The sequence below is a fragment of the Camarhynchus parvulus genome, chromosome 1, assembly GCF_901933205.1.
Source record: "Camarhynchus parvulus chromosome 1, STF_HiC, whole genome shotgun sequence".
In the NCBI taxonomy this organism is placed as follows: domain Eukaryota; kingdom Metazoa; phylum Chordata; class Aves; order Passeriformes; family Thraupidae; genus Camarhynchus; species Camarhynchus parvulus.
The window spans coordinates 96340437-96353833 of NC_044571.1; the positions used below are offsets into that span (position 1 = coordinate 96340437).

General features: G+C 39.8%; 1 protein-coding gene across 1 annotated transcript; it reads right to left on the minus strand.

The window, feature by feature from the left end:
- Positions 1-513: 513 nt before the first annotated feature.
- C1H3orf85 (chromosome 1 C3orf85 homolog) lies at positions 514-11700 on the minus strand. The gene is made up of 4 exons (XM_030947664.1): positions 11652-11700; positions 3988-4136; positions 3705-3790; positions 514-613 (listed from the first exon to the last, which is right to left on the minus strand). Exons 1-4 carry the CDS (start codon positions 11698-11700, stop codon positions 514-516), a joined length of 384 nt encoding a protein of 127 aa, XP_030803524.1.
- Positions 11701-13397: the final 1697 nt, after the last annotated feature.

Genomic DNA, 13397 nt, shown 5'->3' on the forward strand with positions numbered 1-13397 from the left:
GTACAGAAGATTAAATGAGGAAAGAGAAGCATTGACATGAATGAATGTGTACTACAACACCCACTACTAGTACTTGAAAAAATGGAAATGCACTTGAACCACAGAGGTATACCTGAAGCAAATGTGCTCTACTTCTCTCATCCATCCAAAGTAACCAATTTTAATTTCTTATTCGCCTCTCAAAAACATTTAATGTTTAAGGAAAATACTGAGAAATAAAAATGTGGTTTTCAGTCACAGAAGCAGGAATGTGTGTCTTCAAACAATTGTTTAGTCAAAAGAATGTTTTACCTGAACACTAGGCATTTTTAAACCCAACCTGCTAAAAGTTCATGGTTGTTTTCTTCAACTTATTCAATTTACCATGACCTACATTTCAGTTCTACATATGAATATAAAATATGCAGTATTTATGCAGAGAATTAGTGTGTTAATTTTGTGTTTAGACCCAAGTGGGAGGAGATAAAGTCATCTTATCAAATACATAATGGCAAATACATAACATGCCATATCCTAACATGGCCAGATACAAGATGTGTAGGATTTAATAGCTTGTTGGTGGAGGTGAGTCCCAGATTGCTGTAGATGCTCCATGTAGGATCTGATGTTGTTGCTAGAAAAGATGGAATAAATTGCTTTTAGAAAAAAAATCACAGAATTAATTAAAGATCCTGTCAACAGCTGTAGTCTTCAGATTTGCCAGGTTTTGCAGATGTTTTCTTCTGGAAGTACAGCCCCTGAACCAGATTCCTGCATAAGTTTTATAGGCTTTCCATTTCAGAACTATCACTAATCAAGAAAAATAAGGTTGGAAAGAATTCTTCTACTTTTCCATAATGGTCTTTGTAACTTCTAGCTTGATGCTTCTTTGCTACTATATGGCTTCTCAAAAACTCTAGATGTCAATTCTTGTCACATTAGCACTGGGAAGTTTATTTCAGTCTGCGAGTTAACTAGCCTTGCTTTGAAATCATAACCATATTTCAGCGGGAGTGCCTGCAAATGTGTTTATGTAAGTGGCTTTAATCCTGTCATACAACAATCATTAGGATTATCTTTCTGGAGGCATAACTCATCCTGGAGTGTGCCTGGCAGCTGCTGCAATCACAGCCATCAGGCACATGGATGCACAGCCAGTAATTAGACAAAGGGCTTTTCTCTGTCAGGAATTTTTCTGATGGGAAAGACAGTGGGGTTTTTTTCAGAAAACTGAACAAAGTGTCTTCAGGTAAATTTGTCACAAGGCAGAAGTGACTGCTGCTATCCACTCACATCAGTATTAGAAATTGTGAATAAATAACCTGGTGCTTCCTTCCAGTTGCCCAAGGGCTCCAGCTGAAGCCTCAGCAGGAGGGAAAGTAAATTATAGCTTTTAGCTATTGTCTCCTACTTTGCTTCTGCTCAGAGTAAGTGAAACTGGTGTCACCTTTCAGGTGGAACAGTCCTGCAAAGCTTACTCTGAGAGTCTCCAAGTCAAATTCCTATCTTATAAAAAAATAAAAGGTCTTTTCAAAAGCTGCATTTCAAAATGAAACATGTTTTCAAAAAGAAAGGTACTTTTAAGTCAATAAAATTCAAATCATATTCAATTCAAAGTATATTAGAAGTTGTCGTGGTTTAAGAGGAAATAGGTTTTCTGGGATATGCTGTGGTCAGGCCAATAGCTGTTCAGATTTTAGTACTGGCAGCTGGTTTGGCCACTGGGGCATTGGATACGTCTCTGAGAACACAGGGGTTAAAAGCAGAGCTCTTGCGAGAGAGGCCCTCTTTGAGTTCTGGTCAGCAAAGAGTCCAGAGCTCCCCTGACTGGCTTTGGACTGGGCAGGGGAGGGGAAAAGCCATACGGCCGTGAGGTGAGCCAGGCCTTGGACAGAGAGGGGGTTGAAGGCCCCTGAGGATGGAAGGGTGGAGGAGCACAGAGAGACATCGGGCGGCCTCCCACCCCGCCCCAGGAGAGAGAGCGGGCTGGTGTCTGTGCTTGTGCCAAATTTGATAGCATGGCCAGCCGAGAAGGAGAAGGGGGGTGCAGCAAGAAGGTGCATACAGGGCGTGGGAATTCTGGACAGGCAGAGACTGAGATTTTTAACCCTTTTCTTGGATGATGGAAACCTTACAAATGCTAATTCTCCTGGAGTTGAATGAGAAGAGAGATAGAGATGAAGAGCAGGAAATGGGCAAGTGTGATGCAGGTTTGTGAGAGAACTTGAGAAGAATCCTACGTGGCAGGAAATGATGGAGTGGCCTTTGGCTGGACTTTTTCTTGTATAGCCATGGACTGAAACATTTTTCCTGTGACACAGAGACTGCGTCCAGGCGGGGGGCGATGGCTCAGAACCAAGAGGGTTCAGTGTTGGTACCCCTCAGCCCCAGGGAGTGACAAAATTTGGGGGAGACAGATGTACCGAAAGGAGAGACTGTGCTCTTTTTGGAAATGGACAAAGCACCCTTAAAAGGGACAACTCTAGAAGCAGCTCTGATCCATGTTCAGTGGTGAGAGCACTGGACAGGAAAGGAAGAAGTCACGGCAGATGTACTCTGGGTGGTGCCACGAGTGACACGGAAACAGTGTTTCCAAGGGAAACCTATGGCACAAGAAGGATTCTTCTCCTCTTGATGAATGGAGGATTGATTGTCTGAAGGGTGGTGATGGACTGAGAGCTGGGAATTTGGGGGAAGGTTTGATTGTTTGTGGAGAGATGTATTGTATTGGGAAAATTTGGTGGGCAGAGAAGGAAATGTTTTTGTAGGGTTTTCATTTTCCCTGTGTGTGTGTGTGTTTCTTTTTACTTGTAGTTTAGTTAATAAACTTTTCTTCTATTCCTAAGTAGAAGCCTGCTTTGCTTATTCCTGGTCACATCTCACATCAGACACTGAGGAGAAGGTACTTTCATGGGGGCACTGGCATTGTGCCAGGGTCAAACCATGACAGAAGTTTATCCATTTTCCTATTAGTGGTTTCAGTCAGACTGACAGATTGCTGTTTTAGTAATTATTTTAAATACTGAAACTGTAGAGTTTTAGTTCTACCTGCTCCTGTCCGTTTTTAAGGACTGCAGTATCTTCACAGGAAAAGTGCTCCACAGGAATAATGTGGGTATTGTGCTTGTCCAACTGAATCATTTAGTAATTGTACCCTAAATTTGAAAAAAATTTTGTTCCAAAAATGTGTCCAATCCTTAACAATTTCTCTGAGACAGTTTGCAACACTTTGTTTCATGTACTCCTGTGCCAATCTATAAATATTGCTTTTACCAACTGCTATGTCTCATTCTCTGTTTTGTTCTGCTGAGGTTTTATTCCACACTGAATATAGTTTTGTTACTGAAATAGATGGCATTTTTTATCTTTTATTTTTCTCCTCAGGAATTGCTTTCTGTCTGCTTTTTAAATCAACTCTATAGGAAGCAGTTTTGTTTCTGTGGACTTTTAAAAGGATATATATTCTTTAAGCCCTTAATGAGCTTTTCCAAAACATACTTAAAAAGACTCTGCCACAATAAAATGACTGCATTTAAATAACCATTAAACTTGGACTGCAGAAACAAATCTTCTTCAACTTTTCAAGATACAATTGGGTTTTTCACTGTGTCAGGTTATGACACTATAAACCAATTGTCAGCAGTTTTGTAGGGGTCAGTTCTACTTACTTAGGTACACACAAGCTCCGAGTCTATGAAATGCTCTTTTGAGAAACCCCATCAAACACAGCTGTCGAAGGATCGAAGGCATAAGGGTCCAAGTCCATGTAGTATTGTGCTGTTTCCCTCAGAGCTGCCCATGATTCACTAATCTGAAGTAGATCAATACAGAAAGGAATATTCTGAGCTTTAAAACTAAATAAGTACTCTCTGTGACTATTGAGCAGCCTTGCTCATGTTGATAAATCAGAAAAATTTCCTCCCATGACCCAAAGGATTTAGGTTACACATTAATTCCAGATCCATGCTTTCTTTTTCTCAGTAGGTGCTGCACGAGGAAGGAAGATACCTGTTTAGCCACAGTGGATGCCCACGTGTTCTGGCTGCTGCCTGAGTCCCAGTAGCTTGGAGAAAATGGTACATGTCGTTTGAGCCGCATGAATTGATTCACTGATTCTTCTGTCAGAAAGGGTGCTCCAAGGACACTCGAAACAGAAGCTGATAAATATTTGTAATATCATAAAAATATGTTAGAATGTACACTTCAATAATATGCTTATGTCCACAGAACATGGTTTTGAATCTGTAGTTTATTTATTAAAAATCAAAGGTGGTCCTACCTTAGATTCACAAAAAGAAAATTTCTTTTTAGGCCTGAAGTTAATAAAACAAATGTTCTAAATCATTATTTTGCTGTTTATATTAAATAATATATTAAATAATATATTAAATAATATATATTAAATAAAGTTACAACTTAATTAAGGAAGTAATTTATTTTTAATGCAAAATTTTGTTACAAAAATCCTCTTAGACTATAATTGCACTAGTCTCAGGTGTGCCGAGAGTCTAAAGTTTTTTAAAATAACACAAACCCTACCTATGAATGTATCTATGGTTTCTGAACTTCCTGGTTTATATGTGATATTTACTCTCATTGGTATCAACATAGAAACTGCATGCTTGGAAATTACTTTCTGAACAGAAGATATTGCACTTCTAATCTTGTTATTGCATTGCTTCAGATAGCTTCTGAGGTCACCATAGATGCAGAAGGAGTCCTTACAGATCTTGAAAAAATTATTCTTCACAAGACAAAGGTCAGAACTCCTCTTTAGCTTCACATGATGGTCCTGGTACAGAAAATGAACCTTTTCTTTTTAGTCTCGAGTGTTTGAGATATAAATTAATTTTGGGACATAAATTAATTTGGGGCTAAAAGAGTCCAAAATAGCATGTCAGTCCAAATCACACAATTTTTAATGAACCACTGATTAAGATGGAGCTCAGATCCATCAGCTGAGCTGAGGCCAGTGTCTGTAAACAGCTGTGCTGCAATTTAGTCAAGTGGGTTTAAATGGACACTTGAGAGTGACCTGCACATACTTGGAACACATGGGCCAAGAACTTCAACCTTTTTCTAATATGTCTTAGAGTAGGAGCTCAGCAGGGCAATCTATAACCTCACTCACAGCTCTCCTATGCCCTGATTCCTGAATTTCTAGGGGGAAAATGTAACTGGGAGTATCAAATGTTTGCTTTCATATGCAATTTCAGTTGAATTCAGTTCACTTGTAATTATTGCTGGCTTTCCTAATCATCCACAGTATTGTTGCTGTTTAGTTTTTTAAATAGAAGAAAATGTTTGCTGAATTTATATAGGTAGAAGATATGTGAGCTAGAGTGCTTGCTGCTCCCTTTCACTTTGTTTCTTTCCAGTGCCAAAAATGCTTAAAAAGAAGATCAGAAAGAGTTTGGTTATACAGTCATGAACAAAAAAAAAAGTGAGGATAGTTGTAATCTTTGCTCTTAATATAGACATCAAATAGTACTTTAGAAAAGTTACTTAGTAAGCAATCACAGTCCCAGTAGTTCCTTGCTACCTCAGTTTCTTCATATTCCAAGTTCCTATAATCATAAAGTGGAGGTAGAAGTTTTAGCGTAAGGAGTTTTCAAGGAATACCATCTTCAAAAATGTTACCAACTCCATGAAAAAAAGGTACATTCAGACAGGGGGGTTTTTTTTTTTTTTTTGGGGGAAAGGGAAAAAGGGTTGTAATTTTCAAATTCCTCTGGCAATTTACTATTTTCCAACAGAAAAATCTCAGAGCTGTTAATTTCTTTTTAGGGAATTTGGGGAATTTTTTTTTGTATTAAATATTTTGTAAGCTCATTATTACATTTCTGGACTGAAATAACTGAACTGGGATCAGAAATTGACTCATTAAAAGGCTTCCATTTTCTTTAAATGTACATATAGTTAGTAAGGGCCATTAAACATTACATTTTATCACCAATATGTGCTCTGGCCCTCCAAATTTGAAATAAGCTGAAAAAAAAGGACATTAAGCAGCTCTGCTTTTTTGTAGGTTTTTTCTTGCTGCCAGCACCTTCAAAAATTACCTTGTCATTCCACTGGTGGGACAGTGAGGTGTTATCTTAGCTACTGTGGCACAGAGAGCTGCATCTTCAGGGTACTATACATCAATTTTTAATAGATAGCCTCCTCTGGCTGCATCGGTATCCAGCAAGAAATGCCACCCCTAAACTAGGCTAAGTATTCACTTTGACTGAAGTGCACTTGCCTACTCTGAGAAGTAGGTATGCCAGCACTGCTCTTAGCTTCTCTTTTCAATGCTGACACCCAGTTCTTATCCTTTTCTAGCTGCTATTTCATTTCCTGGGAGCTGTCTCTGCAGAACTAGTCCCCAGCTGCTGGGGCACTCCAAAAAGGCAGAAGTACCAAGAGAAAATCAGGTAAGGGCCTTTGTATATCACCTAATCCTTTAGGCTTATCTCATTCTCTCTTTATCTTGCTGTAGAGATCACAGTAAGTCTCTGAACATGGCAAACTTCATTCACCTCTGGAAAAACTCCAGCAAGATCATTTCTAGCATAACCAGAATTAGCCATGTTGGTCTTTCAGCGTGGCTGCACATTTGCTTGTGCTCTGGCAGAGCTCAGAGAAAGCAAGGTCTTCATTTAGCTCTAATGTAGACCTGGGGTCATCAGACCAGCTGTCTCCATCTGAGTAGCCCCTCTGAATACAGTGTAGAGCTTTCATCAAATGAACTCAATTTGCTTCAATTGAAGTTTCTTGGATTGGGTGTAATTTTCCCCCTCCTTTTGAACAGCTTAACAAAATATTGTGGAAGGATTTGCTTTACAAACACAGAGTATTCCTGAAGGAGTGCATCTTGTAGAAGATTAGCACACAAACAAGGAGATTGGAATTTCAGAGCATCTGATGTGAGACTAGAGGGAGTTAGGAACAAGTGGGTGATATTAAGAAAATGGCTCATAGTGCATAAAGTTGAGCTGCAAAAAATGAAGAACTTTGAGTTCTGTACTGATACGGTTAACTCACCGTGAAGAGCAGCCAGATATGTTGTATTTTTTTATTTGTGGGGTTTTTTATTGTTATTATTCAATACTGTTTTCCTCTCTTAGATAAATACATGATTTGAAAAGTGCTTTTAGATATAAAAGTTCCCGTGGGAAAACAGGAGGAATGTGTGTAGAGGGTGAACTATTGCTGAGGTTGCGTTAGCTGCTACCAGTTAGAATGTTTCCTTTCATCATCTCCTGAAGATTCACTCAGTGTTCTCACATGAAAAGCAAATTATACAAAATATTGGCTGGTTTTAGCAAGCAGATGCTTAGCTCATGTAATTATGGCATTCAGCAGATAGTTTTGTCTATCCTGTGCACCTAAAGACATTGTCCAGAGGGAAAACTGTTAGTAGTCATTATTGCTACCACACCTTCTGAGCATCTAATTTTGGATTACTATGATCTGAGACTAAAATTGAGGAGAGATGGTGATACAGCCTTGCCATCTTCATCAAAAAAGCAAATGTGCACTTAATCCAGCATTGAGTATATAAAAAAGAAAAACCAAACCAATGACAAAAGCCTGATTATGAAAAGGCATATCAAATATCTTGGAATGTCAAAGTAATAATAAAAAATATCACAGTATAGCAACCAAACTGCACTCAAAATAGAAAATCAACTTGGATACATTTTAAATTACTGTGCTTTAAAATCTCTTCATCCTAGACTTGAATGGAAGCAAATTTCTCTTTACAAGGATACATTTCTAGACAGCAACATACTCAGCTGGGTGCAGCCACAAAATCTTCCCAGGAAGACATCTTTTTCTGTCAACTGAATGTGCAGTGATCCACTTCATCACACAATCAAAAAGGTGAGTATGGGATGAAGTTTTGACACATTTGCCTGCTAAGGGACCTATTTAATTGGGATACATTTTCTTTTGTAAAAGTTAAGGAGCAAGAGCCATTGTATACTTAGTAGTCTGGGGAGAACAGGCAGGCCATAATTTGCACATCTAATGGCAGAGTTTAATGATAAGAAGACAAATCTTCAAGCTTGCCTTAGTAGAGGATATGCTTCTTCTTCCACTCTCTACCCCAAAGCCTGTTTGTTTTATCCAGATCAGCATTATGTATAACAGGATATGTTTCTTCTTCCACTCTCTACCCCAAAGCCTGTTTGTTTCGTCCAGATCAGCACTATGTATAAGTGATAAGGAGCAATCTCTAGGCTTAGGACCAAAATTTACCCCTGGCGTGCATCTACCACAGGGAAAAGTGCTTTATCTCTGATTTGTTGTGATATTTATAAAAGACCTGACAATTGTTTAGCAGCACTTCAAACATTCTCTGTGCACACTACTGTTTCTTCCTAGTTTCTGAAGACTTGCAAGTTTCTGACAACTTGAAAACAAATTGCTTAAGTTAATATCAATGTAATTTAAAGGTCAAAAGTTGGCAATTGCTCTGGCTCCTTTCCTTTAGGTCTAATAACCCATCTTATTATTAGCTATGGTGACTCTGGTCAAAATCTCAGCTCATGGAGGTAAGGCTGCCAGTCTTATCAGCTCTTTAGGACAGAGCTCGGACAGAGGCTAAACTTGGACAGAGCTAAACTTCAACCTTGCTGAGGTGGCAGGTGCTGACGTGTTAGGAACTTTGAAAAGTAAATCAAGCCTGCAGCTCAGCTGTGTTTCCTAAGACTAGAATGAGCCAGAATGGACCACCTCCCCACCATGTTTCAGCTATCTGACTTTCTAAATCTAAGTTCACAAAGTCAGACCACAGAACTCAGTCTGAGGACTCAGAATACCACAGTGCAACAGCTGAAAAGAATGTGGCAGCAGCTGCTTCTCTCCTCACTCATGTATTTCTCTAGATTATGTGGCATTCCATGGAAGTAAAGGCATCTGTCAGTACACTGCATAAAGCAGCTGGATTGCAGCAAAGAAGACTTGTGGATTCTGCAGGCCTACTCTGGCCCAGATATCACCTTTTTTTTTCAGTTGAGAAGTATAATTGTATTAATGTCTAACACCTGCACATTGCTTTTCCAATTGTTTTTAAAATATTTGTATGCGCATGTCAGGACCCATCCCCATACAGGCCACCAAATGTTGGTGTCAGTGCTTGGCACCAATCTGACTGGCACCATCAGTTTATCATCTCACTACAAAACTTTCAGACCTTCTGTCTTTGAGTTCCCGTGGGCAGCTCCTCACAACACTGACTCCTTTACTCTTCCTTCTGCACAGCCAGTTGACGCCTTCCTGTCCCTTGCACAACTGCCTTACCCTTACTACTCTGCACAGCAGAGCCAACAAACTCCTAACGCACTTTTTTATAACACCCATCTTTATTGGACATAGCTGTGACATATTAAAGGCAGGCCTGTTCCTACTCTTTGGTAATTAGTACAGCTGCAACTCCACAGGGATGAGATTGCCTTCAGCACTATCTCTATTCTCCTACAATCCATCCTCCCACATGTATATAGCCTTTGTATCCTGGTGTGTTTGGATGGTAACAAGCCTTAGAATAGAATTAAATTAGTCAGATTCGCTAATACCTGTTGACAGCAGGATTTAAAGTCACTGATTAAGTGCTTCAACTCCTTCTATATCATCCAGTCTTTGAAATTTTGGCCTTATCTGTTTCTTTTTCAAGCTTGAAGTAAAATAGATTTTATTCTTTGACAATTCTTAATTTCATATCACAGGACACAAAGAGCTGTCTGGTTCAAGAGATGACATTAACAATCCTTAGAGTTATAGCATCAGCCTCATTCCCTTATCAGCAAAGGCAGAAAAGTTACAGACACTTAATGCAGAATTAGCTATTGAACATATTCAATATGTGTGATGATGCCAGGGGTCAGGACAGTTTCCGGCATGGGTAAATAGCAAGGCAATTTGCCAAAAATCCTACATAATCCTAGGGAAGGAGCTACTTCCACTGCAGCAAAGTATTAGAAAAAGCACCAGTCCATTGGTCCACTCAGTGGGTCCTGTTGAGATTTCCTTTCTACATCCATTTACAGCAATACACCCTCATTAGACACCTGAGAGACTTCAGCAGTTATCTCAGCGCCAAGACATCACACTCCTACCTCATCCCTTGCTGCTGCACTGTCCAGAAGCTATAGCAAAAGGTCCAGAGAGCCTATTCCAAGCATTGTGACCATGGTGTACTATGAGGAGTGATTTATAGCAGTTGAATTGAGGGCATGAAGAAAAAGAAGATTCTCACAACAGTTTTACAGTCTCTTTTACTTCACCACCACTTTCACTGTTGCTGAAAGGATTTACAATTAATGAAAAACTGAACTGATTGTGATCAATTAATTAAATTTTTAACAGCTCATTAAAACTACTAATAAGGTAATTCTGCATGTATTTTGAAAAATAGAAACCTGAAAAAGAGGGTAAACAAGACAAGAGGCATAAAAGAGATGAAAGTAAAGTCTCCCAAAAGGAAGGGCTGCAAGCTGCTGTGCTCCCACGTTGGCCTCTGTGACATTGTTTGTGCTATAAATGGCCTTCAGTGGAAAGGAGGTGAAGTTCAAGCAGATAGGCAAGTACTCAGGAATTGTACCAGTTCAAGTGCAGATCAGGAAGGACTAATAAGGGGGAAAGGTTTATAGGTGAGCTCAAACTTGCTGAAGAGACAAAGTCTCTTTCCATCTCCTTATTTCCCTACAGAGCCTCACTGCAGCCAAAACTCAGGTTCATATGGCATGGAAGTGAATTCAAACCATGAGAGAGATTATACCTGACTGTGGTCCCAATTTACAAAACATTTTTCAGTAATCCACAATTAATCATTATCTCCCTTATTCTGCCTTAGCTACTCATATCATGCATTTGCTGCATGCGTATTGGAACACTCAAATATAAGAAATGCTTTTAATGCATGCATGTGGATAGACCATCTTGTCAAGATGCAGTCAATCACTTGGGAAGTCAGCTGTCACTGCCTGCCTGGTTTGTTCAAATTTTGTGAGAAACAGATTAATCCTGCAGCACGTGCATCACTGATCATTGACTGTACCAGCGTGTGCTGCTTTGGGAAGAGCATGTGGTAGCCCTGCCCCATCCATTTTCCCTCTGGTCCAAGTTTTACAGGTTGAGTCTTGATTGTAGATGCTCTGGTTACACAGTGCTGTGAAGGATCAGCATCCAGACAGCCAGAGTGCTTTAAAACAATCAGTCTCCTTAAGAAATTCAATCCAGGTATTCCAGAAATCACTTGTGAAACAGATTATTTTGGATCCTTATAAATGCATGTGAAATTGTTTCCTACAAACAATAAATGTTGAGATAAGAATAATATTTAAATAAGATTTTGTAGAAACAGCATCAAGCTCTTTTTACAATTTTAACAGTTCAGAAAATCATCCTGTAAGAATGCCTTTCAGTCAGAAATGCATCCTTCTTACTGATACATGAGCAGTAAAAAGCTCAAAAGTAGTCACGAGGAGCAGAATCAAACTATATTTCACAGAATTTGCCATGCAATCTTGCAGTCACCCACTGTCCTGTATGTCCCTGCTACAGTGATTTCCAGTTAATTCTCTTCCTTTGGCGCTGTTCTGGTGATAACACAGGTTTTTTTGCCAGCCAACTCTTTAACAAGCATGAAGAGAATGACATGAGATAGGATGCCAAGCACTTACCTATAAACAGCAGAGCAGACACCAAAATTTGAAACATTTTCAGAGCCATGGCAAATTATTCAGAAAGGGTTTCGTTTGTAAAGTGAAGAGAGTGATACAGTTTTATACTTTGCTATCTTTAGGTTTATAAATCATTTACCAGATACGTGTAAGGGGTTGGTTCAGGCAGAGGGCAGGGTACAATGCTTAGTTCAGATTTGTCCTATATGCCTGTTTTTACACTTTGGACTTTGCAGGCTGAGCCTCTAATGAGCCATAATGGCTCATTACTGAATGGATGGATTTACTTCTTCGTAAGTTTTATGATGCAAAATAGCACATCGGGCTTGTTCTATGAGCATTTAACAGGTAAGCTTCAGTCAATCGGTCTTTTGCATGACTATTTTCCCCCTCATCCTGGTGTAGGCACAAGCAGTTTATAGTTTGGTGTGAATACAGATGGTGTTTGAGTCCACCTGCTCTGAGAGCAGTGCCAGAGTATGCCATATATTTCAGCTGCATACTGCTTGGGTTAAGGAAATAAAGCTATAATAAAATTGACAAAAAAAAAGCACTGAGCAGGGAAGGAAGGAAGGAAGGAAGAAATTTGGTTTCTGACCTGAGCCAGGCAGAAGTCCCAGGGTGTCTTGTTGCCTCCTGCTGGTGTAAGGACTCTATAATGTGGGACACTATGAGTTCATACTGCCTTACCTTTCCCACCCATCCAGTTAGCTGTTGCCTTTTATATACAACTCACCTGTTGGCAGCAGCAGTTGTACTGCAGCGCAGTTTATCTTCATAAGCTCACCTACACCAACGATATGAGAGCAGAGCAAAGCTGAGCTCTGTCATGCGTTGGCACGCTTAGGTCTGCAGTCCATCAGCACAGGCTAGTGTGTACTCTGAGGCCTTCATGTCAAGCAATCAGACCCTGCTGATGTTACAGGTCAGGGACCAGGCTCCCTGCTGATGGGCAGTAGTGCTTCATCCTCATATCCACCATCCAGTCTAGAGAGTGCATGGAGTAAAGGTTTGCTGGGAAGCAAAAGAACATCGAGTTATGTAATTACAAAGCCTAACAGTTTTCTATTGCACACAGGTGGGTAGGAGGGCACACTGTTGTGAGAGACAACCGCTTACTTTGAAAATTTAAAAAGGTTTATTAAGCCTTAACAAAAATACAACAAAGGACTACATAAGGAAAAAGCTGCAGCGCTGAGAACTGCCCCTCGTACATACCACATAACCAGTTCCTCTTCAAGCTGGATGCTCAGTCTTTTATACCCCTGGGGATTGCATCAGCCAGCCCTGGCCCCTCCCAAAGTCTGTCAGTCAGCTCTTCCTCGCCATTTATCAGTGGAGACTGCTTTCTTGTAACTTGATTGGAGGTCAGGTGTTGCCATGCCGCACTCCCTAAGCAACAAGCTTATCCATTCCTAACTGCACCATACAAGGGGCACATGTGCAGCCTTCTTTTTACCTGTCCTAGACAACCCTGGCTGTCTGATGGTCACAATACAGGGGGAAAAGGGAACTGTGGGGAGAACAGAGGATATCTAAACTATAATAACATAACTACATCACTAAAGCTTCTCTTAATATTCACACAATAGTTATCCTTTAATTGGGAGAGCCAATCATCTCATTATCCATCTATCACAATATTGAATAGCAGGTCTAACAATGTAATCCCTAACTTTGCTGTAGGTCATGTCACGAATTTAGTATTATTTTAGTATTGTTCCAAAAAAAAAGAAAATCAATCCA

Coding starts and splice junctions, on each gene's coding strand:
- C1H3orf85 (XM_030947664.1), bottom strand. CDS start 11,700: ATGGCTCTGAAAATGTTTCAAATTTTGGTGTCTGCTCTGCTGTTTATA. Junction 4,137..11,651: donor GTCTGCTCTGCTGTTTATAG/GTAAGTGCTTGG, acceptor AATATTTATCAG/CTTCTGTTTCGAGTGTCCTT. Junction 3,791..3,987: donor CATCCACTGTGGCTAAACAG/GTATCTTCCTTC, acceptor GATCTACTTCAG/ATTAGTGAATCATGGGCAGC.